General features: G+C 35.9%; 2 protein-coding genes across 10 annotated transcripts in view; one reads left to right on the top strand and one right to left on the bottom strand.

Moving 5' to 3' along the window:
* The window catches only part of PTPRQ (protein tyrosine phosphatase receptor type Q), a 258054-nt gene that overhangs the window by 199526 nt on the left and 41264 nt on the right, over window positions 1-17264 (top strand). For 8 of the 9 annotated variants that reach the window (XM_061204869.1, XM_061204865.1, XM_061204874.1 and 5 more), the window contains 5 exons: window positions 722-880; window positions 1446-1668; window positions 3699-3772; window positions 14171-14270; window positions 16771-16899. In XM_061204869.1, the coding sequence (XP_061060852.1) occupies window positions 722-880; window positions 1446-1668; window positions 3699-3772; window positions 14171-14270; window positions 16771-16899 (685 nt within the window). The remainder of the gene's footprint in view (window positions 1-721; window positions 881-1445; window positions 1669-3698; window positions 3773-14170; window positions 14271-16770; window positions 16900-17264) is intronic. The other variant, XM_061204868.1, reaches the window with a different exon arrangement.
* Window positions 5667-17264, bottom strand: part of LIN7A (lin-7 homolog A, crumbs cell polarity complex component) — a 393426-nt gene continuing 381828 nt past the window's right edge. The window contains exon 11 of the transcript XR_009702499.1: window positions 5667-6015. The gene's annotated coding sequence lies outside the window, so the exon portion shown is untranslated. The remainder of the gene's footprint in view (window positions 6016-17264) is intronic.

The following is a 17264-nucleotide window of genomic DNA, read 5'->3' as shown; positions in this document are numbered from 1 at the left end:
GCAAATGTTCAAAACCTGAAGGAAAAGTGAATTCCCATCACTAGATGAATGACTGAATAAATATGATGCAGTTGCACCATGATATACAACATAGTCATTAAGAAGAATGAGTTAGCCAGAACTTGGTGACTTGAAAAGATTTACACAAGTCTTATTTAAGTGAGAAAAACAATATGTGGGGTAATTATAATACTTAATATAGCACCATTGAAACATATCAGTGAGAAGAATCCATTATGTATGACTTTATGTATTTTTATATGATTATGTGGACATAGAGAAAAATATGTGAGGATACCATCCAGATGTTTAGTATGGATAACTGCAGGGTTAGAGGGCAGGGCTCCTGGTATGACTAGAATAGAAACTGGTAAACCAGCTAAAGGAAGTAAAAGGAAAAAAAACCATGAAAATACTAGTATGATTTAATGCATTTGTGAAAATTATAAATACAGTTTGAATTTCTTTAATATATAAAGAGTCAGATGTCTGAAAATCACACCTGGGTCCCATTATCTTAGGCAAGTCTCAAATATATAATTATACCATTAGGAGGTAATAATTGCTAAATATCTGCTGTAGCCAAACAAAAATGTTTCATTTGTTATTTATATTTGTCATCACTTTATCTGTAAATTACTGCATGAAAGGAGAATTCAAAATGATTTTCTCTGCAGAAACAAAAAATGAATTGGTAGTGATATTTCTTCTTTGTTTATAGCTCCAGCACGACCAAAAACCAAACCAACCCCTATTTATGATGCCACGGGAAAACTTCTTGTGACTTCAACAACAATTACAATCAGAATGCCAATATGTTACTATAATGATGACCATGGACCAATCAAAAATGTACAGGTGCTTGTAGCAGAAGCAGGAGGTATCATCACATGCCAGCTTATCTTGTCAAATTGCAGTGTGTGAACTGCTGAATGCTAAAGACATTTCAATTCAAAATTAGTAATATAAGGTTGACTCCTGATTATTACACATCTCTTGAGTTTAATAGATTGTCAATATTATTAATTTATTATCGTTAATTTTACTGATCATTAATATATGCCTAAAATATTTTACCAAAATTTAAAAAGGCATGGTTAAAATATGTGATTTATTTATTCCATATGCTGGTAGGATTTTGATTTTGGCAGGATGGAGTCTTGACAGCTTCTTTGGAGGTGTGAAAGAGAGAGTTAGTTACCCTTGACTGAGGAATGTTTTTTCTCCAAGAAGTCATTCTCCACAATGCCTATGGATTCACGTGTGACGGGAATGGATAGGGTTCCCTAATTATCCAAGTAGATCAGCTGCATCATCCCTGGTGGTTCATAGAGTGACAGATGTTGCATCCAGATTTTCCTCATGCAATTATAGAAACACCCTTTATAAATGTGAAAATACATTTGGATATTACTTGTAATCATTATTCTTTTTTCTGAAAATAGCTCAGCATGATGGAAATGTAACAAAGTGGTATGATGCATATTTTAATAAACCAAGGCCATATTTTACAAATGAAGGCTTTCCTAATCCCCCATGTACAGAGGAAAAGACAAAGTTCAGTGGCAATGAAGAAATTTACATCATAGGTGCTGATAATGCATGTATGATTCCTGGCAATGAAGACAAAATCTGCAATGGACCTCTGAAACCAAAAAAGCAATACTTGTAAGTATAGTTTATGCTTACTATGCATCATGTTAGCAAGCTAGCTGACAACTTTCATCATCCATCTACCCCTCCTGTCATCCTTCCAGTAAGTGCTGGGCATCCATAATGTATTGTGACCTAATGCATGATAAAGATCAACAAGGCATTGTCCTTACATCCCGTAAACACACAGTTGTAGGGAAAGTAGGCAAGCTTAAAAGTAATTATGGTTTGATGTGTTAAGTGACTAAGGGCAATATGAAAAACGTGCAAATTGGAGAACACAGGTAGAATTTAATTCTTTCTGTAAAGGGCAATGTGACTAATGTGTACTATTTTGTGTTTTTCACTCACTTCTCTGCCATGCATGCTAATGTCAGGTTTTTAGAAACACGATCCTAGTCTTTCAGTTAATTATGGCTTCAGTTTACCTCAGTCATAGCAATCATTTTCAGCTTTTCATACTATCAAACAACTGAATGAGGAATTGAAATCTTTACAGTTCACTTTAATATTTGGTATTATGTAGATTATAATAATCTAATATAAAAACCAATGCTGATATTTTAGCTTTATTAAATGCTTTGCTAAATTGGTTATTTTTCTTCTACTAAATTGACTGTTATTTTTGTCATGACTATAATTTTTAAATTATTTAAATTATTTAATTGTCAAAATATCATTTTTACTAGTAAATTTGAAAAATACAGCTAGTTTCATTTTTGCCTGCTAAAGCACTGTTAAATTCTTCATAAACATCCTAGGACAAGTTAACATGAGAAAAGTTAGAGAAGTTAGGCATTTGAAAAAAGAATGCTCTATTATCTGTTATTAAGTACAATTACTTGGGTTACTAAGTTATGGCCTGAAATTAATCATCATACAATAACAGTTACAGAAATGATATACCACAAAGTTTAATATTTATCCAAGAATTGTTGATTTTACATAATTTTTTCCAAAACATTTCATATAATCCATAAAATCGTAAGGATTTGAGAAGAATAGGGATTAAATTATGAAGTACAATTTATTAATGTAGATTGGTTTTATATTTTAAAATTCTTGTAGGTTCATAGTTTTGTTTTTTTAAAGAGTATGGATTTCTTTTTTTAAATAAATTTATTTATTTTTGGCTGCGTTGGGTCTTCGTTGCTGCCCGCAGACTTTCTCTAGTTATGGCAAGCAGGGGCTACTCTTCGTTGCGGTGCGCGGGCTTCTCACCATGCTTCTCTTGTTGTGGAGCATGGACTCTAGGAGCACGGACTTCAGTAGTTGTGGCATGCAGCCTCCGTAGTTGTGGCTCGTGGGCTCTAGAGCACAGGCTCAGTAGTTGTGGTGCACGGGCTTGGTTGGTCCAAGGCCTGTGGGATCTTCCTGGACTGGGGCTTGAACCCATGTCCCCTACATTGGCAGGCGGATTCTTAACCACTGTGCCACCAGGGAAGTCCCATAGTTTTAAAATAAGGTAAATTTCGGTTGTCTCTGGTGACAGAATCATCCAGTGATTTTTTAAGATTGATTTTCTTCTGCATCCATTTTGTACTTCATATGTCATGAAAGCACAGAAAGTGAAAATACAGCTGTGCACACTCGGAATTAAGAAGCATTGTTCTTCATTTGTTTGTATTTGAACAGGATAAGTTTTATCTGACTATTCTAAATCTGGCTTATTGGCATTTTCAAAGGTGGCTGAGGTATAACAGTTATTATGCTTTATATTTATAAAGTGTGCTTGTGCATTCAGTGGTTTCATCCAAATAAATCTATGAAGGAGGTGATCTACTTCATTTGATTAACCTGCTGACTATTCATAAGCCTGGTCAAATTTTTGGTCACTCTCTCATGAAGTTCAAGAGGTCCATGTACAAGATAATTTCACGTAAAGATATTATTTATTTGTCCTGATGGTGATTGATTTCCAAGTTTACACTTTGTAAGTTAATTTTCTCTTTAACAAAAATGTCTTTTTCACAGCCATTTGTTAAATTATTCATAGAAAAAAAAGTCATATGGTATGTAAATTGTTGTTGTTTTTTATTTCATAGATTTAAATTTAGAGCCACAAATGTCATGGGACAATTTACTGACTCTGATTACTCTGATCCTGTTAAGACTTTAGGTAAGACATATTTTGTAGTTTAATTTCATTTATAATCTCAACATGTAATCACAGCTGTAACATTCATTAGTAAATATTAATCCATGACAAATGTTCTCAAGGATAAAATCATTTCAAGGTTAATTATCCTGACTAAGGAAAAAATAGTATTTATAATACTCTTTTTAAGTGATGGATGTTCCATCTATTCAAATCTGGACATAGACTTCAATATGGTATTTGGTCTAGGCTGATGTGTAGGAACATTTCACTAAGCAAATATTTATTTGGCTGTTTAATATGTAATCTTATATGTAAAACATTTTTACTTCATAAAAAAAGAAAAAGGATTATGGAAATTTTCCTGAAATAATCCTAAAAGATAGAAGCTTACCTGTCTTTTTAAATTTTATTTTCTTTCTGATCAACTCTGAGTTTTTCAATTATATCCACCCAGTCAGGCCTGAATAAAACATCAGTACAATTTAGTCAGATGCAAGTATATTTCTTCTTCTTCCTTTTCTCCTCCTTCCTCTCCCCCTCCTGCTCTCCCTACTACGGCTACTACTTCTTCTCTTCCCCCTCCTCCCCTCCTCCTTCTTCTTCACCACCAACCTATCTAACATTAAATATTCTGGGCCAGAAATACTCGGAGGCTCTTTGTATGTATTCACTGATGGGCTCTTCACAGCTGTCCTTTAATTTAGGTCGGTGGTTCTCAACCAGTGATTTTACTCTCCAGGCGACATTAGGCAATGTCTGGAGCCATTTTCGGTTGGGTTGTCACAATTGTGCGGGCTGAGCTAGTGGCATCTAGCGAGCGGAGAGCCCAGGGATGCTGCTACCTATCCTACAGTGCATAGGACAGCCCCTCCAGCAAAGCGTTATCTAACCCACAGTCAATAGTGCTGAGGTTCAGAAATCCTGTTAGGTGCCAGTGTTAGTTCCACTTTACAGACGAGGAAACCACGGCCCAGATTAAGTAATTACGTGGCTCTGCCGGCACAAATTTTACAACCATTACAATACAAATGCAGGATTTAGACCTGGATTCAAATCTTGGCTCTACCACTTGAGAAAATAATTTAATTTCTATAAACCTCAGTTTCCTTGTTTGGAAAATGGTGCTATTATCTGCCTTGAAAGATTTATGTAAAATAATATAGGTAAAGATATTAATATTTTATAAAGTGTTCAATGCTCAATAGCTTCTTTTTGGATGAGTTATAATGGAAGATTTTAAAAATATATTTCCTTAGGAGAAATTGTTTCCCTAGGACTTCTCTGAGTAAATCACAGCTTTCTATTTCCTCTGTATCAGGCTCTGAGAGTGTGGAACTTTGTATGTTGTTCTGATCCACAGTATATCATGAATGCAATAGATTTCAGTGATAGTTATGGCTGGAAGAAGACAGAAAATGTTCCAACCTTTTCAGTTAGAAAGTCTCATCTGGTTGTGGAACATTAATTGTATAAAAAGCCAGTTTCTGCAGCCTCCACTTAGTTAAGGAAACTTTGGATCTTGAAGAAACGAAGGGGCACACGGTTTGCTACATTAATGTTTATAGGGGAATAACCTATAAATTTCGTTAGCTGTGCTGTCTGCTTAAATTCCATAAAATCACTGGTTTGATTAGTTTTACGTAATCAATCATTTTTAAATCAGTTGAGTAGACTTGTGGTTTTGAAATTGTGTCAAGCGTTTCTGCATTTGATAGGTGAGTTTATTACACCCTGACACCACCACAGTAAATGTTTTGATGGCATCAGCTTAACTTCCTTTAGGTTATAGCATTCAGAAACTACGTATTATCACAGCTAAATGGTGACCCCGTATATTTACCGATGGAAGATAAGAAACTTAGTACAAGTGGATTAGCTCATATGTCTTAGAGAGATGACATTTTGAGGGTGCGGTGCTAAAAAGAGATCACTTTGCTGTGTTGTTTGCTGTGTGCTGTTCATCTCATAGCTTGCTGGTTTTATATAGATTATTGATATGAGGACAACATATTCAGCCAATTATCTGAAAGGTAAAGTTGAGACATCTAGGTTAATAGGAATGAAAGAAGAGGGAAACCAAGCATCAGGAACCATGGTGTACAGGGACGTGATTCCCAGATTCTGCTAAATGGCTTCCCTTTAGCCAAGGATGGGCCTCATCCATCACTTTAGCCACAGGTAGTCTCAAGATGTCCCTCAGCGACGGTCTTCTCTTTCTTCCTTTGTCTCTCAGCCAAGGCAGTGGAATACAATAAGTAATTCTAGAAGATAGAAGAAATACACCATCAGTTCTCTGATTCCCCTTTGGGAATCATCACCACCACCCAAGTCATCCAGGTGCTAATGTTTGTGTGCCCTGGTAAAAGCAGGAGTATAAGGGGATGTAAGATGTATAATGAACGGCAGAGCACCAGATCCTGTCAAGGTCAGAATAGGAGGGAAACACAGGCTGGGCACAGTCTGTGAAATGCCACTGGGTTGGTAAGGGGTAGTGACAAGGAAGAGTCCCACGTATCTACGATCAATTTTTCAGGGTTCATATGCTATTTGGAGACCAGTGACACCAGGATAGCCTTTCAGGCTCCTCCTTAGGGTGGCCTTCCATGGGCTCTCTTCTGATAGATAGCAGCTTTATAATAGGAGTTTGCTCTCTAATGCTTACTCTGATTGACCACATAAAATTCTGCTATCTAGATAGTTATTTGTAGCTAGTAAAACAGTGCCAGGCAGGAGTGGAGGAAATTAAAAGGAGTGCAACCCTCAGTTGTGGTGAAATGAAATGTTCAGATTTGGAATATGTTGTGTATCACTGGAACAGAATTCCTTGATGTCCAGCAAAGTAGCCCAGTCATTTTGCTGGTTAATGGATGTAACACCATCAATTTCTGGCCTCATATTAATTTTTTACCTGGCTATTGGATATTGTGGTTCTGTGTATATCAGATTCACTCTTGAGTCAGGAACCAAAGAACACCCTCCAGAAAAGGTGCTGGTCTATAACTGACATTAATAAAAGGCCATGGAGTCATAGAGTTTTTGGAAAAAGAACATTGCCGAGGAGGATATAGTAGAAGGACCCAAAAAGGAAATAAAGTTGACTGTTTCTACAGTGGGCAGTGGTCAATGGCAAGAATGGTTTCACGGCTATGAGAATGGGGGCAAGCAAATAGTAAAATGCATTGGTATAATATCCCTGGTGTCACCCTAAGCGTAGAAAGGATGTTTGAGTCCTTTTTTTCTCTCAAACATGTCATGTATTGGGATATAGGATAGCATTTGCAACAGGCTAGTGGCTCCCAGCATTTCTAACAGGCCTGCCCAACACTTAGGTGTGCATCTCACACTTCAGCGAAAGAAGTCTAGGTCCCATCTAGGTCATCAAACCACCACTGGATGTACTGGTATTTTGCACACCACAGGCAATGAGCTTCAAGTTGAGTCGCCTATCAATACAATCTTCAGGATTTAAGTGCCTTTGCAAGGCTGTGTTTCTAAGTTAGTATAGGACATACACTTACAAGACAGACCATTTTGATAGTGGTTGTGCCTGTCAGAGATATTATTTGGATGTTAAAATTAGGGGCAAAGAATCACTGATGAACTAAAAGGCTTAAGTTTAGGGAAAAAGGCTAACAGCAGTACAAGTGAGAAGGGGCCAGACAGGGCTTTGCTGAATACGGATTGATAACATGGAAGAGGTTTGCACGTTGGGAAGTCTTTATGGCCTGTAGGAATAATGGGAAATGACATGTGCCATAATTTTGATCCTAAAGAAATACTTACAACTTACTTGATTTTGTTTTCACTCAGGATTGAGCATTAGGATTTTTATTAAGAAAATTCACAAGAATCCTTCTTAAATTCTTTTTTAAGAATCCTCCTTAGGCACATCAGTTTATGGAAACTGCTTGCAGGCAATGTTTTGATTGCAAGGTTTAATTATAGAGGATTCCTGTGATTTGAAAACCAGACACTGCTTTCTGCACCTCACAGGGCTTCATTAAAGCTGAACAATTTGAAACCTTAAACCTCATGGCAAAGGCGCTCTGTGATTGTTTTCTTTTGTCATAATACTTCTCATTTAATTACTGTGCTAACAATGAAAAGTTCCAATATGCTCACTTGGGAACAGAGATAGGGAGTCACTATATATTTTTTGCAGCAAAAGGATCACTTGCCCCCAGGACACCAGAGGAACAGGGGAAGGTTTTATGATGTTAATGAGGCAGTGGCAATGTGATGGTGATCCTCCTAAACTCTGTAGTCAGACAAGCATATTTCAGGCAGTTCTGGCATATACGGAATTTATGTGACCTTGGGTTAGTTACTTAACAAATTAACTTCTGCAATCTTATTTCCAAAATGAGAATAATAATACCTACTTCATAAGCTAACTGGGAGATTAAATCAGATGAATGGACAGATTAATGACTATGAAATGTTATTAATAAAGATATGAAACATTATTTATGTGACAAGCCCTTTATGAGTTTTTTTGTATATAACCTCATGTATTTTTCACTACAACCCTCTAACACGATTTCCTGTTTATAGGTATCCCCAGTTTACTGGTAAGAAATCTGAAGCTGGGTCTTTAAGCATCTTGCCCAAGGTTACAGAGCTAGGAAGTGGCAGCACTAGCTTTTAGACCCAGGCAACCTGACTTCAGGCAGTGCTGTGCTTATAACCACTGTACTACGTTGCCTGGAAATCACTAAGTGCCCAAGTAGCTTTTGATTTCATTACTATTTCTGATTTTTCTGTTCCCACAGACTTCCTATCTTTGCTGCACCATTTTCTCTTCTCAACATTTTAAATTATTTCTAGCTGTTCTCTTTGCACCTGCTCATCTTAGCTTTCTGAGGCTAACATTCATACATAAGCATACTGTTTTTACACATAAAGATGCAATACTTCCTTTTTGTTTGTTTTAACAATGAATAAGTATGACTTTGCAACCTGGCCACTGTTTATTATCTACTCCTAACATTTTGCCAATATGATGTATTAAAATAACATTTATTTAGGATATTTTAATTTATATTTCTTGAATTATGAAATTGAAAGACCTTTAGTAAGTTCTTTGTGCAGTATTTGAATATTCTGGATGGCTAATACTGGGCTAAAAGAGAAGAAGAACTTTTTATACTTAAGTTCTGTTATAAGAAGTTGTTTTCTTTTCAGATTAATAATAATATTAAGAAGACGATCTTTCATGTAGTAAGTACCTATATCAAGAGCCAGGCATTGTCCTAGGAGCTTTATAACTCATTTAGTTCAAGCTTCTTCTTAGAGATATAAAACTGCATTAAAAAGTCAGATCCAAAAAAAAAAAAAAAAAAGTCAGATCCATAGAGGAGTTTAAATAATGATAATCAAAAGATAATACTATGAAAAATTAGGTAGTGCTTTATAATTATGATTTGCTTAATTACAGTAGTACATTCTGTTATGCAAATAAAACAATTTAATTTGACCTTTCAATGGATTTTAAGTCTAATCAGGAAATGACTTGTACACGTTACAAAAAGAATCATGTTTATATTTTCAAGTGAAAGTTTTGTTTTCTGTGAAAGGATTTAGAGAAATGACTTCATTCTGTACTGGTAATGCTCTGTGGGTACATGTATAGCAGTGAATCAAAATTTGTACTGGACAGTCATAGTACATTTTGTCCTTTCCTAGTAGTACATTTGTAATACATGTGCCCAAAGGATTACCTATTGTTTATTAATACATCATATGTCATTTCCTCACTTCACTTGGCTAGTGCTTTGAAATGGTAATCTAATCTGAAAATTTTTTGTGGTCTATGAAATCATTTTTTCCCCACTAGGTTCCAAGGTCCAGTGACTCAATACTACCTGATAAAGATGATTCTATTCATCTTCATGTTTCCTTTCCCAAGCATATCCAGTTAGCAGTCAGCATGTGAAAATTCATAAAACAAACCATTTATATTTTAATGTATGAAAAAGGTGTATATAAAATACTTTATGAGCTACATGCTCCTTTAGAGTCTTCTAAATTTAGCTGGAGATTCTAGATGACCATGAAACTCTGATAACTGTTTAAGATTCAGTATTCATTCAAATCCACCATGCAGAAGAGCCACAGAAACTCTTTCATATTGTTAACATTTCATAAGCACCAATCCAGGGAAGAAAAGATGAAACATTAACCCCTGCGTGTTCTACAGATAGTTAACCTATTTTGTCACTTGACTTTAATACTTTTTACAGTAAAATTATATATTATATAACTTAAAATTGGTTATAATTATAATTACTAGTTGTATCAAAATAATTAATAACTTATATATTCTTATTTGGTTTAATGCCTAATCTTCAACCTGAAAAATTTTAATTTCTATTATACTTCAAAATCGATATTTTTATATATCAGTAAATTTAGAAAATATTTATTGAGCATTTGCTATGTGCCTGATACTGTTCTCAGGACTTGGAATACAGTTTTGAATAAAACAAAGACTCCTGTCCTCAGGGATCTTACATTCTGGACAGGTAATAAACAATAAGATAATAAATGAATTATAAGATATGTTACAAAGGGCTATGGAGAAAAGAAAAAGTAGAACAGTGTAGAGGAGGTAGAAGAGGGAAGGCAGGAAGTGAAGGAGTTGCAGCTTTCAATCTTAAATACCGTAATGTCTTAGTCTGCTTGGGCTGCCATAACAAATACTATAGACTGAGTGGCTTAAACAACAGAAGTTTATTTTCTCGCAGTTCTGGAGGCACGAAATCCAAGATAAGGTTCCAGCCACTTCAGTATGTGGTAAGGGCTTTCTTCCTGGCTTGCAGAACGCCTCCTTCTCGCTATGTCCTCATATAGCCTTTCCTCAGCATGTGCACACGGAGGGAAAGAACTAGCTTTCTGGTGTCTCTTCTTAAAAGGACACTAATTCTATCAGATTAGGGCCCAACCCTTGTGACCTCATATAGCATTAATTACTTCCTTACTCAAATACTGTCACACTGTATTTGTGTTAGGGCTTCAACATATGAATTTTGGAGGGACACATACATTCAGTCCGTAAGAGGTGGTCAGTGTAGGCTTCACTGACTAGGTGATATTTGAGCAAATTCCTCAAGGTAATGAAATGGCTACCCAGGCAGATCTATAAGAGAAATACCTTTCTATGCACAGGAAGAAGCTGGCCAAAAGCCCTATATCAAGAGTGACCTGGTGTGTCCCAAGAACAATAGGGAGGCCAGTCTGGCTCCAGAGTAGTAAGCAAGGTGGAGGTTGGAAGGGAAGTCAAACAGATAACAGGGAACCAGAGGCCATTAACCTATGGCCATAGGCCATTGGAAGGACTTTGGATTTTGTCTGTGAGAAATAAGGAGGATTTTAAGTAGACAGGTAATTTTTTTTTTAACATTTTTATTGGAGTATAATTGCTTTACAATGGTGTTAGTTTCTGCTTTATAACAAACTGAATCAGTTATACATATACCTATGTTCCCATATCTCCACCCTCTTGCGTCTCCCTCCGTCCCACCCTCCCTATCCCACCCCTCTAGGTGGTCACAAAGCACTGAGCTGACCTCCCTGTGCTATGCGGCTGCTTCCCATTAGCTATCTATTTTACGTTTGGTAGTGTATATATGTCCATGCCACTCTCTCACTTTGTCCCAGCTTACCCTTCCCCCTCCCCCTCCCCCTCCCCATATCCTCAAGTCCATTCTCTAGTAGGTCTGTGTCTTTATTCTCGTCTTGCCCCTAGGTTCTTCATGACCTTTTTTTTTTTTTTTCCTTAGATTCCATATATATGTGTTAGCATACGGTATTTGTTTTTCTCTTTCTGACTTACTTCACTCTGTATGACAGACTCTAGGTCCATCCACCTCACTACAAATAACTCAATTTCGTTTCTTTTTATGGCTGAGTAATATTCCATTGTATATATGTGCCACATCTTCTTTATCCATTCATCTGTTGATGGACACTTAGGTTGCTTCCATGTCCTGGCTATTGTAAATAGAGCTGCAATGAACATTTTGGTACGTGACTCTTTTTGAATTATGGTTTTCTCAGGGTATATGCCCAGTAGTGGGATTGCTGGGTCATATGGTAGTTCTACTTTTAGTTTGTTAAGGAACCTCCATACTGTTCTCCATAGTGGCTGTATCAATTTACATTCCCACCAACAGTGCAAGAGGGTTCCCTTTTCTCCACACCCTCTCCAGCACTTATTGTTTGTAGGTTTTTTGATGATGGACATTCTGACCAGTGTGAGATGAGATCTCATTGTAGTTTTGATTTGTATTTCTCTAGTGATTAATGATGTTGAGCATTCTTTCATGTGTTTGTTGGCAATCTGTATATCTTCTTTGGAGAAATTAGACAGGTAATGTTTTAAAATCATTACTCTTGCTACTATGTTGAGAATAGATGGAAAGAGGACAGGGTGGATACAGGAAGACTTGTTATGTGTCCAGACAACAATTCATGCAAAACAGGACGGTGGCCTTGATCAGGATGCTTGCAGCCGAGGTAGTGAGAAGTGAATAGAGCGTACACAAAAGTTTTGAATAGTATAATGAACCCCCAAATACCTATTAATTAAATTTAATAATTTTTAATGGTTTGCCACATCTGTTTTAATTACACATTTTTCATTTTGTTTCTGAAGTATTTTAAAGTAAATCACAGAAAGCATTATATATTCCATTCCAAAATAGTTTAGCATATTTCTCTAATAAGTATGTTTTTGTTATATTGTTGCAGTTCAACAAAATTAATGATAAATCCTTGATATTATATAAAACTATATATATATATAGTTTCAAATCATCCTGATTTTTTTCTTTATAGTTTGTTTAAAACAGGATCAAATAAGAGGTTCACACATTATTTTTGATGATTCTGTCTCTTAATCTATTTTAATCTAGAAGAGACTTCTTTCCCCCCCTATACCATGGACTCATTTAGGCAACCAGATGAGTTGTCCTGCAAGAGGTTCCATATTTTGAATTTGTCTGATTGCTTTTTATTGGTGTCATTGACTCCTTTTCCTACTTTCTTATAAATTAGAGATAAGATCTAAAGGTTTGAATATTCACAATGAACATTTTTGGCAGGGCTACTTTACAGGTGTTGCTGCGTAGATCAAAATACCTCACATCAGGAGGTGTATAATATCTGGTTGTCACATTTTCAGTGATGTTAAAATTGATCAGTAAGTTTAGTGGTAATGACAGCAGGACCTTTCACTGGAAAGTTGTTTTTTCCCTTGTTATAACCAGCAAATAATCTGTGAGATGATAGTTTGACATTCCCTAAATATCCAAATGCCTTTCAACCTTTCTCCTAGTCATTTAAAGATATACTTATGATTGTTACCTGAGTCAATTATTTCATTAGGAATGCAAAATTAATTTCTAATTTTATTATTTCTTCCACATTTATTAAACAGAATTCTCCTCTAATAAGGAGCTTTATCTCCTTAACTAGGGCTATTTTTTAATTCATAAAAAACAGTTCATATGAGAGAGCCACAGGAAAAAAATGCTTAATTTTCTCTCTTTAATTACAGATTTTTAGAGTGAAAAAAAAAGTTGTTTAGCTAAAACCAGAGGTTACAAATTAGTACATTTTTGGTTTTAATTTTCATTTCTCTTTCATTGAATAATATTAGAACTCATGGATTTTTATATTGAATCTATTTCAATCAATTTCAGTTTTTGTTCATTATAAAGTTTAAATTGTTCCATCTTTGGCCATCTCTTCAAGATCTTTTGTTCTTTCCATACCATTAGCCTTTGATCATTTCTTAGCTTTCTTGCCCCATTAGATATCCCCAATTCCTTTTGTTCCCTAATCACACTTTGGAATTACTATCTCTCCAAGTTTCCCTAGTTTCTTTTAGTGAAAAAGATAGATCCAACAGGATTTCCTCAGAGATTTTGGATGAGTTCTATGAAAGAGAAAGTCAAGTATGAGTCCAAGATTTTTGGCTTGAGCAACTAGAACAATGAAGTTGCCATCAACTAAGATGTAGAAAGATGCAGTTGAAAGGAGGGAAGAATAGGAGTTCAGCTTTGGAAATTTTGATTTTTAAAATTTAATTACACTTCTAAATAAAGATATATAGTAGGCAATTGTATATACAAGTCGGGAGTTCCTTAGATTACAGTTAAGTAGTCATCATCATATAGATGAAAATTAAAACCATGAGGCTGCACAGGTTCACCAAAGGTGTGAGTTTAGATAGAAAAAAAGAAGAGCACCAAGGATTGAGCTCCAAAGTTAGAAGATCTAGGAGAAGAAGAGAAACACATTTGTACATTTCATTAGCATTATGCAGAAATATGCCAAAAAATTTTTTTCTGTATTTTGAGACCCAATGTAGTATTACATATAATTAATGATTTTATACGTCTTCCTCTTCAGGTGAAGGGCTTTCAGAAAGATCTGTAGAGATTATACTTTCAGTCACTTTGTGTATCCTTTCAATCATTCTTCTTGGAACAGCTATTTTTGCATTTGCAAGGTAAGACTTATTTGTACTTATTCCTAAGATGCTTTATGGACATCATTCAGTCATGGCCCAATCAGGAGACAGAAGCCACAATGGTTACTTTAATGGGAAACATTTAATAATATGTTAACTAGTAAAAATAGTTAACAGCTAAAGGGGGTAAGAGAAAACACTAAGGGATCCAGAACTAGCAAGTGCAACAAAGCTACTCTCTCTAGGCTAAGGAAGAGTGGACAATAAAGGAACAAAGAACTAGAAGAAATCTCACTCCCAAGTTTGACATGGAATGGCTACCACAGGCACACGCAGCCCTATCACCTATCTTTGTGCAAAGAAATATGACAAAGGAAGGGCTGGAGCTGATCTGTAGAAGCTACCCATCGTTATTGGAGAGTTGGCAGGCTGGAATCGGACAGTGGAAGCAGCCCACTCTTGCCTGATTGTGTGGGTGGGCTGGAGCTACCTGGAATCATTCACTGATGGAGAGAGCATGAACTTAAGAGGCAGCTAGTGCTCATCCAGGTGGGCTGCTGGGCTTCCACAATGAATAAGAATGCAGCATTAGAACACTCAAGGGAAGTGTCTCCCTGTCCCTATTGCCTTGCAGGATGACTGCAGTGTCCTCTATTGACAAAGCTTAACGTCCAGCCAGCTGGCAAAGGAGAAATGTTACAGAGTCTAACTTCAGTATCACAAAGCAGGGCAAAGAAGTGTGGATGTAGAGCTGAGAGACAATAAAGTGGTAACACAAAAGCAGAAGCTGCCAGGCTTTCTACATCTTTTTGAATATTTTATAACTCTGATAGGTTTAATTGAAAATATTTTAATCAGGTCTAAATTTCAGATTTTATACAGAAGAGATCACTTTTCCAGTAAGGACACTTTAAAAATGTCCAACTTCTTTATACGATGGGCCCCTTTCTCACGTTTACTTTATCAAAATGTCTGTACTGTGTTTTCCAAGTGTCCTTTCAAATTCTCAGTATCAGTCTCTTAATTCCCGTTGTTTACAGGACCTCAGGGGAAATCTTAGTTGTGATCCTAAAATATAGTTTCATAAGGTAGATTGCCAAGTTAAACGGACCTTACATTTGTAAAAATAATCATTATATACTAATTTCCTAAGTAGCTCAATAGGCTCTATTTTATCCGAAGAATGGTGTCCTGTATTCCGTTTGCCAAGCATCCTCTGTTTCATCTTGAATCTTTTAAATTATCGTTTTGATGGATAATTTGAAGGGCTCTTGAAAGATATTTTTCTTGTATCAGATAGATAGTGTTCTCAGATTCAGCCAGAAGATGGTGAGAGAAGGTCGTTATTTTAGGCACTTTTAAAGTTATGTTGTGTAATATATGGTCCTTGTCCCTGAGGGATGTGCATCCACCATATTGCTATTGTTTTCCTGCTCTAAAATCATTTCTTTACAGGATGAACTCCTTTTGTGGGCAGGAAATGGGCCCCTCTTATTCCCTACAACTTTCCTACATACGGCTCTTCAGCCAACAGAGTCTGTTCTCACCTGAACGTTCCGTCAGTTTTCATACAACTCTGCTTTTGTTCAGTCAGCTGGAAACGTGCTTCCTCCTCCTTCTCATTCTGGAACACTCAAGTCAAATCCTACTTTTTATTTCCTCTAAATACTAATAGTTGTAATCACTTACATAACATTTTATAACTAATCAATTACTGTTTTAGGAGTTGTAATTTGACTTTTTTTCTTTTTTATGCTTTTTCTACATTTAGATCCTATTTCTCAACTAAATTATGTCCTTGAGGATAAGGACCATATTTTATACTTCCTATATCATTCTCAACACATAAATCATAATAAATATTAAATGTTTGAAGTGCAAAAGATACATAGAATAGCTAAATATTACTTTATAATATACCGTACTATGTCATATAAAAATAAACATGTAAAGGGCTCAAAATGAAGAGACTTTGATTTGATTCACAGATGCATGTGACTTTTATTTTTGAACCTGAGTTTTCTGGTTATATATTATATTCTTAGATTACATAATCTGTATAGTTATATTATACTTAGATATTACATATTTGACAATATTTTTATAAAAGCCAATGAGACAATTCAAAACACATTTTTATGTATTTTCACGTTATGTAAAAGCAATGGAGCATTGTCTTTTAGCACTGGTGCTGACAGCAGTGAGCTATGTCCACATTGGCATATTTCCTTTTTATGACAAATATATGAGACAGCTTGAGGGAGAAGAAACAAGCTCACAGCCTCAGTCTCGTTTGCTCTGTATTTTAAATGTGCCAATGGCTCGGGCCTTGATGAACTAATTCTCATTAAAAGCAGCATGTTAAAAAATTATAGTAGAATACATTCTGTGGAATTAAAACAGGAAAAAGAGTTGAGTAGCTGCAAATTTGCAACATACTCAGGGAAGTGATCCCAACAAAGAAATTGACTAATGTCTTAAGAAAACTAAATATAATTTCATATGCTTTCTATGATATTCCCTTCTTGGACTTTATTAGAATTCGACAGAAGCAGAAAGAAGGTGGGACATATTCTCCTCGGGATGCAGAAATTATTGACACTAAATTCAACCTAGATCAGCTGATCACAGTGGCAGACCTGGAACTGAAGGACGAGAGATTAACGCGGTGAGCACTCCTCTGGGCGAACAGTGGTCCAGAGGGCCCGGAGCCATGACCCTATTCTGACCTGTGCTTGTTGGAAGTGTTTGTGGGGCTCCTATTTACACAGGTCGCAGAGATCTTCTTTCAAAGGGTGACCTCCATCTTCTACACACTTCTCACTGGTGTTCAGAGAATCAATCTTCCTAATACTTTCGAGTTCAATAGGAACCTTGGACTATAATGTTCAACCAAGCTTTTTTTTCCTGAGACAAATATTTGTATACATTAAATCTTTAAAATTATATTTAATAATTCACTTCAGATGACAGGTTTTTTTTTTTTACATTGGATTTCCTGGAGGTGTCCACATTTTTTATCACAAATTTAAA

Source organism: Eubalaena glacialis, chromosome 11 (assembly GCF_028564815.1).
Source record: "Eubalaena glacialis isolate mEubGla1 chromosome 11, mEubGla1.1.hap2.+ XY, whole genome shotgun sequence".
NCBI classification, from domain to species: domain Eukaryota; kingdom Metazoa; phylum Chordata; class Mammalia; order Artiodactyla; family Balaenidae; genus Eubalaena; species Eubalaena glacialis.
The sequence above is the reverse complement of the archived record's forward strand: the minus strand, read 5'-3'. Positions and strand labels throughout refer to the sequence as shown.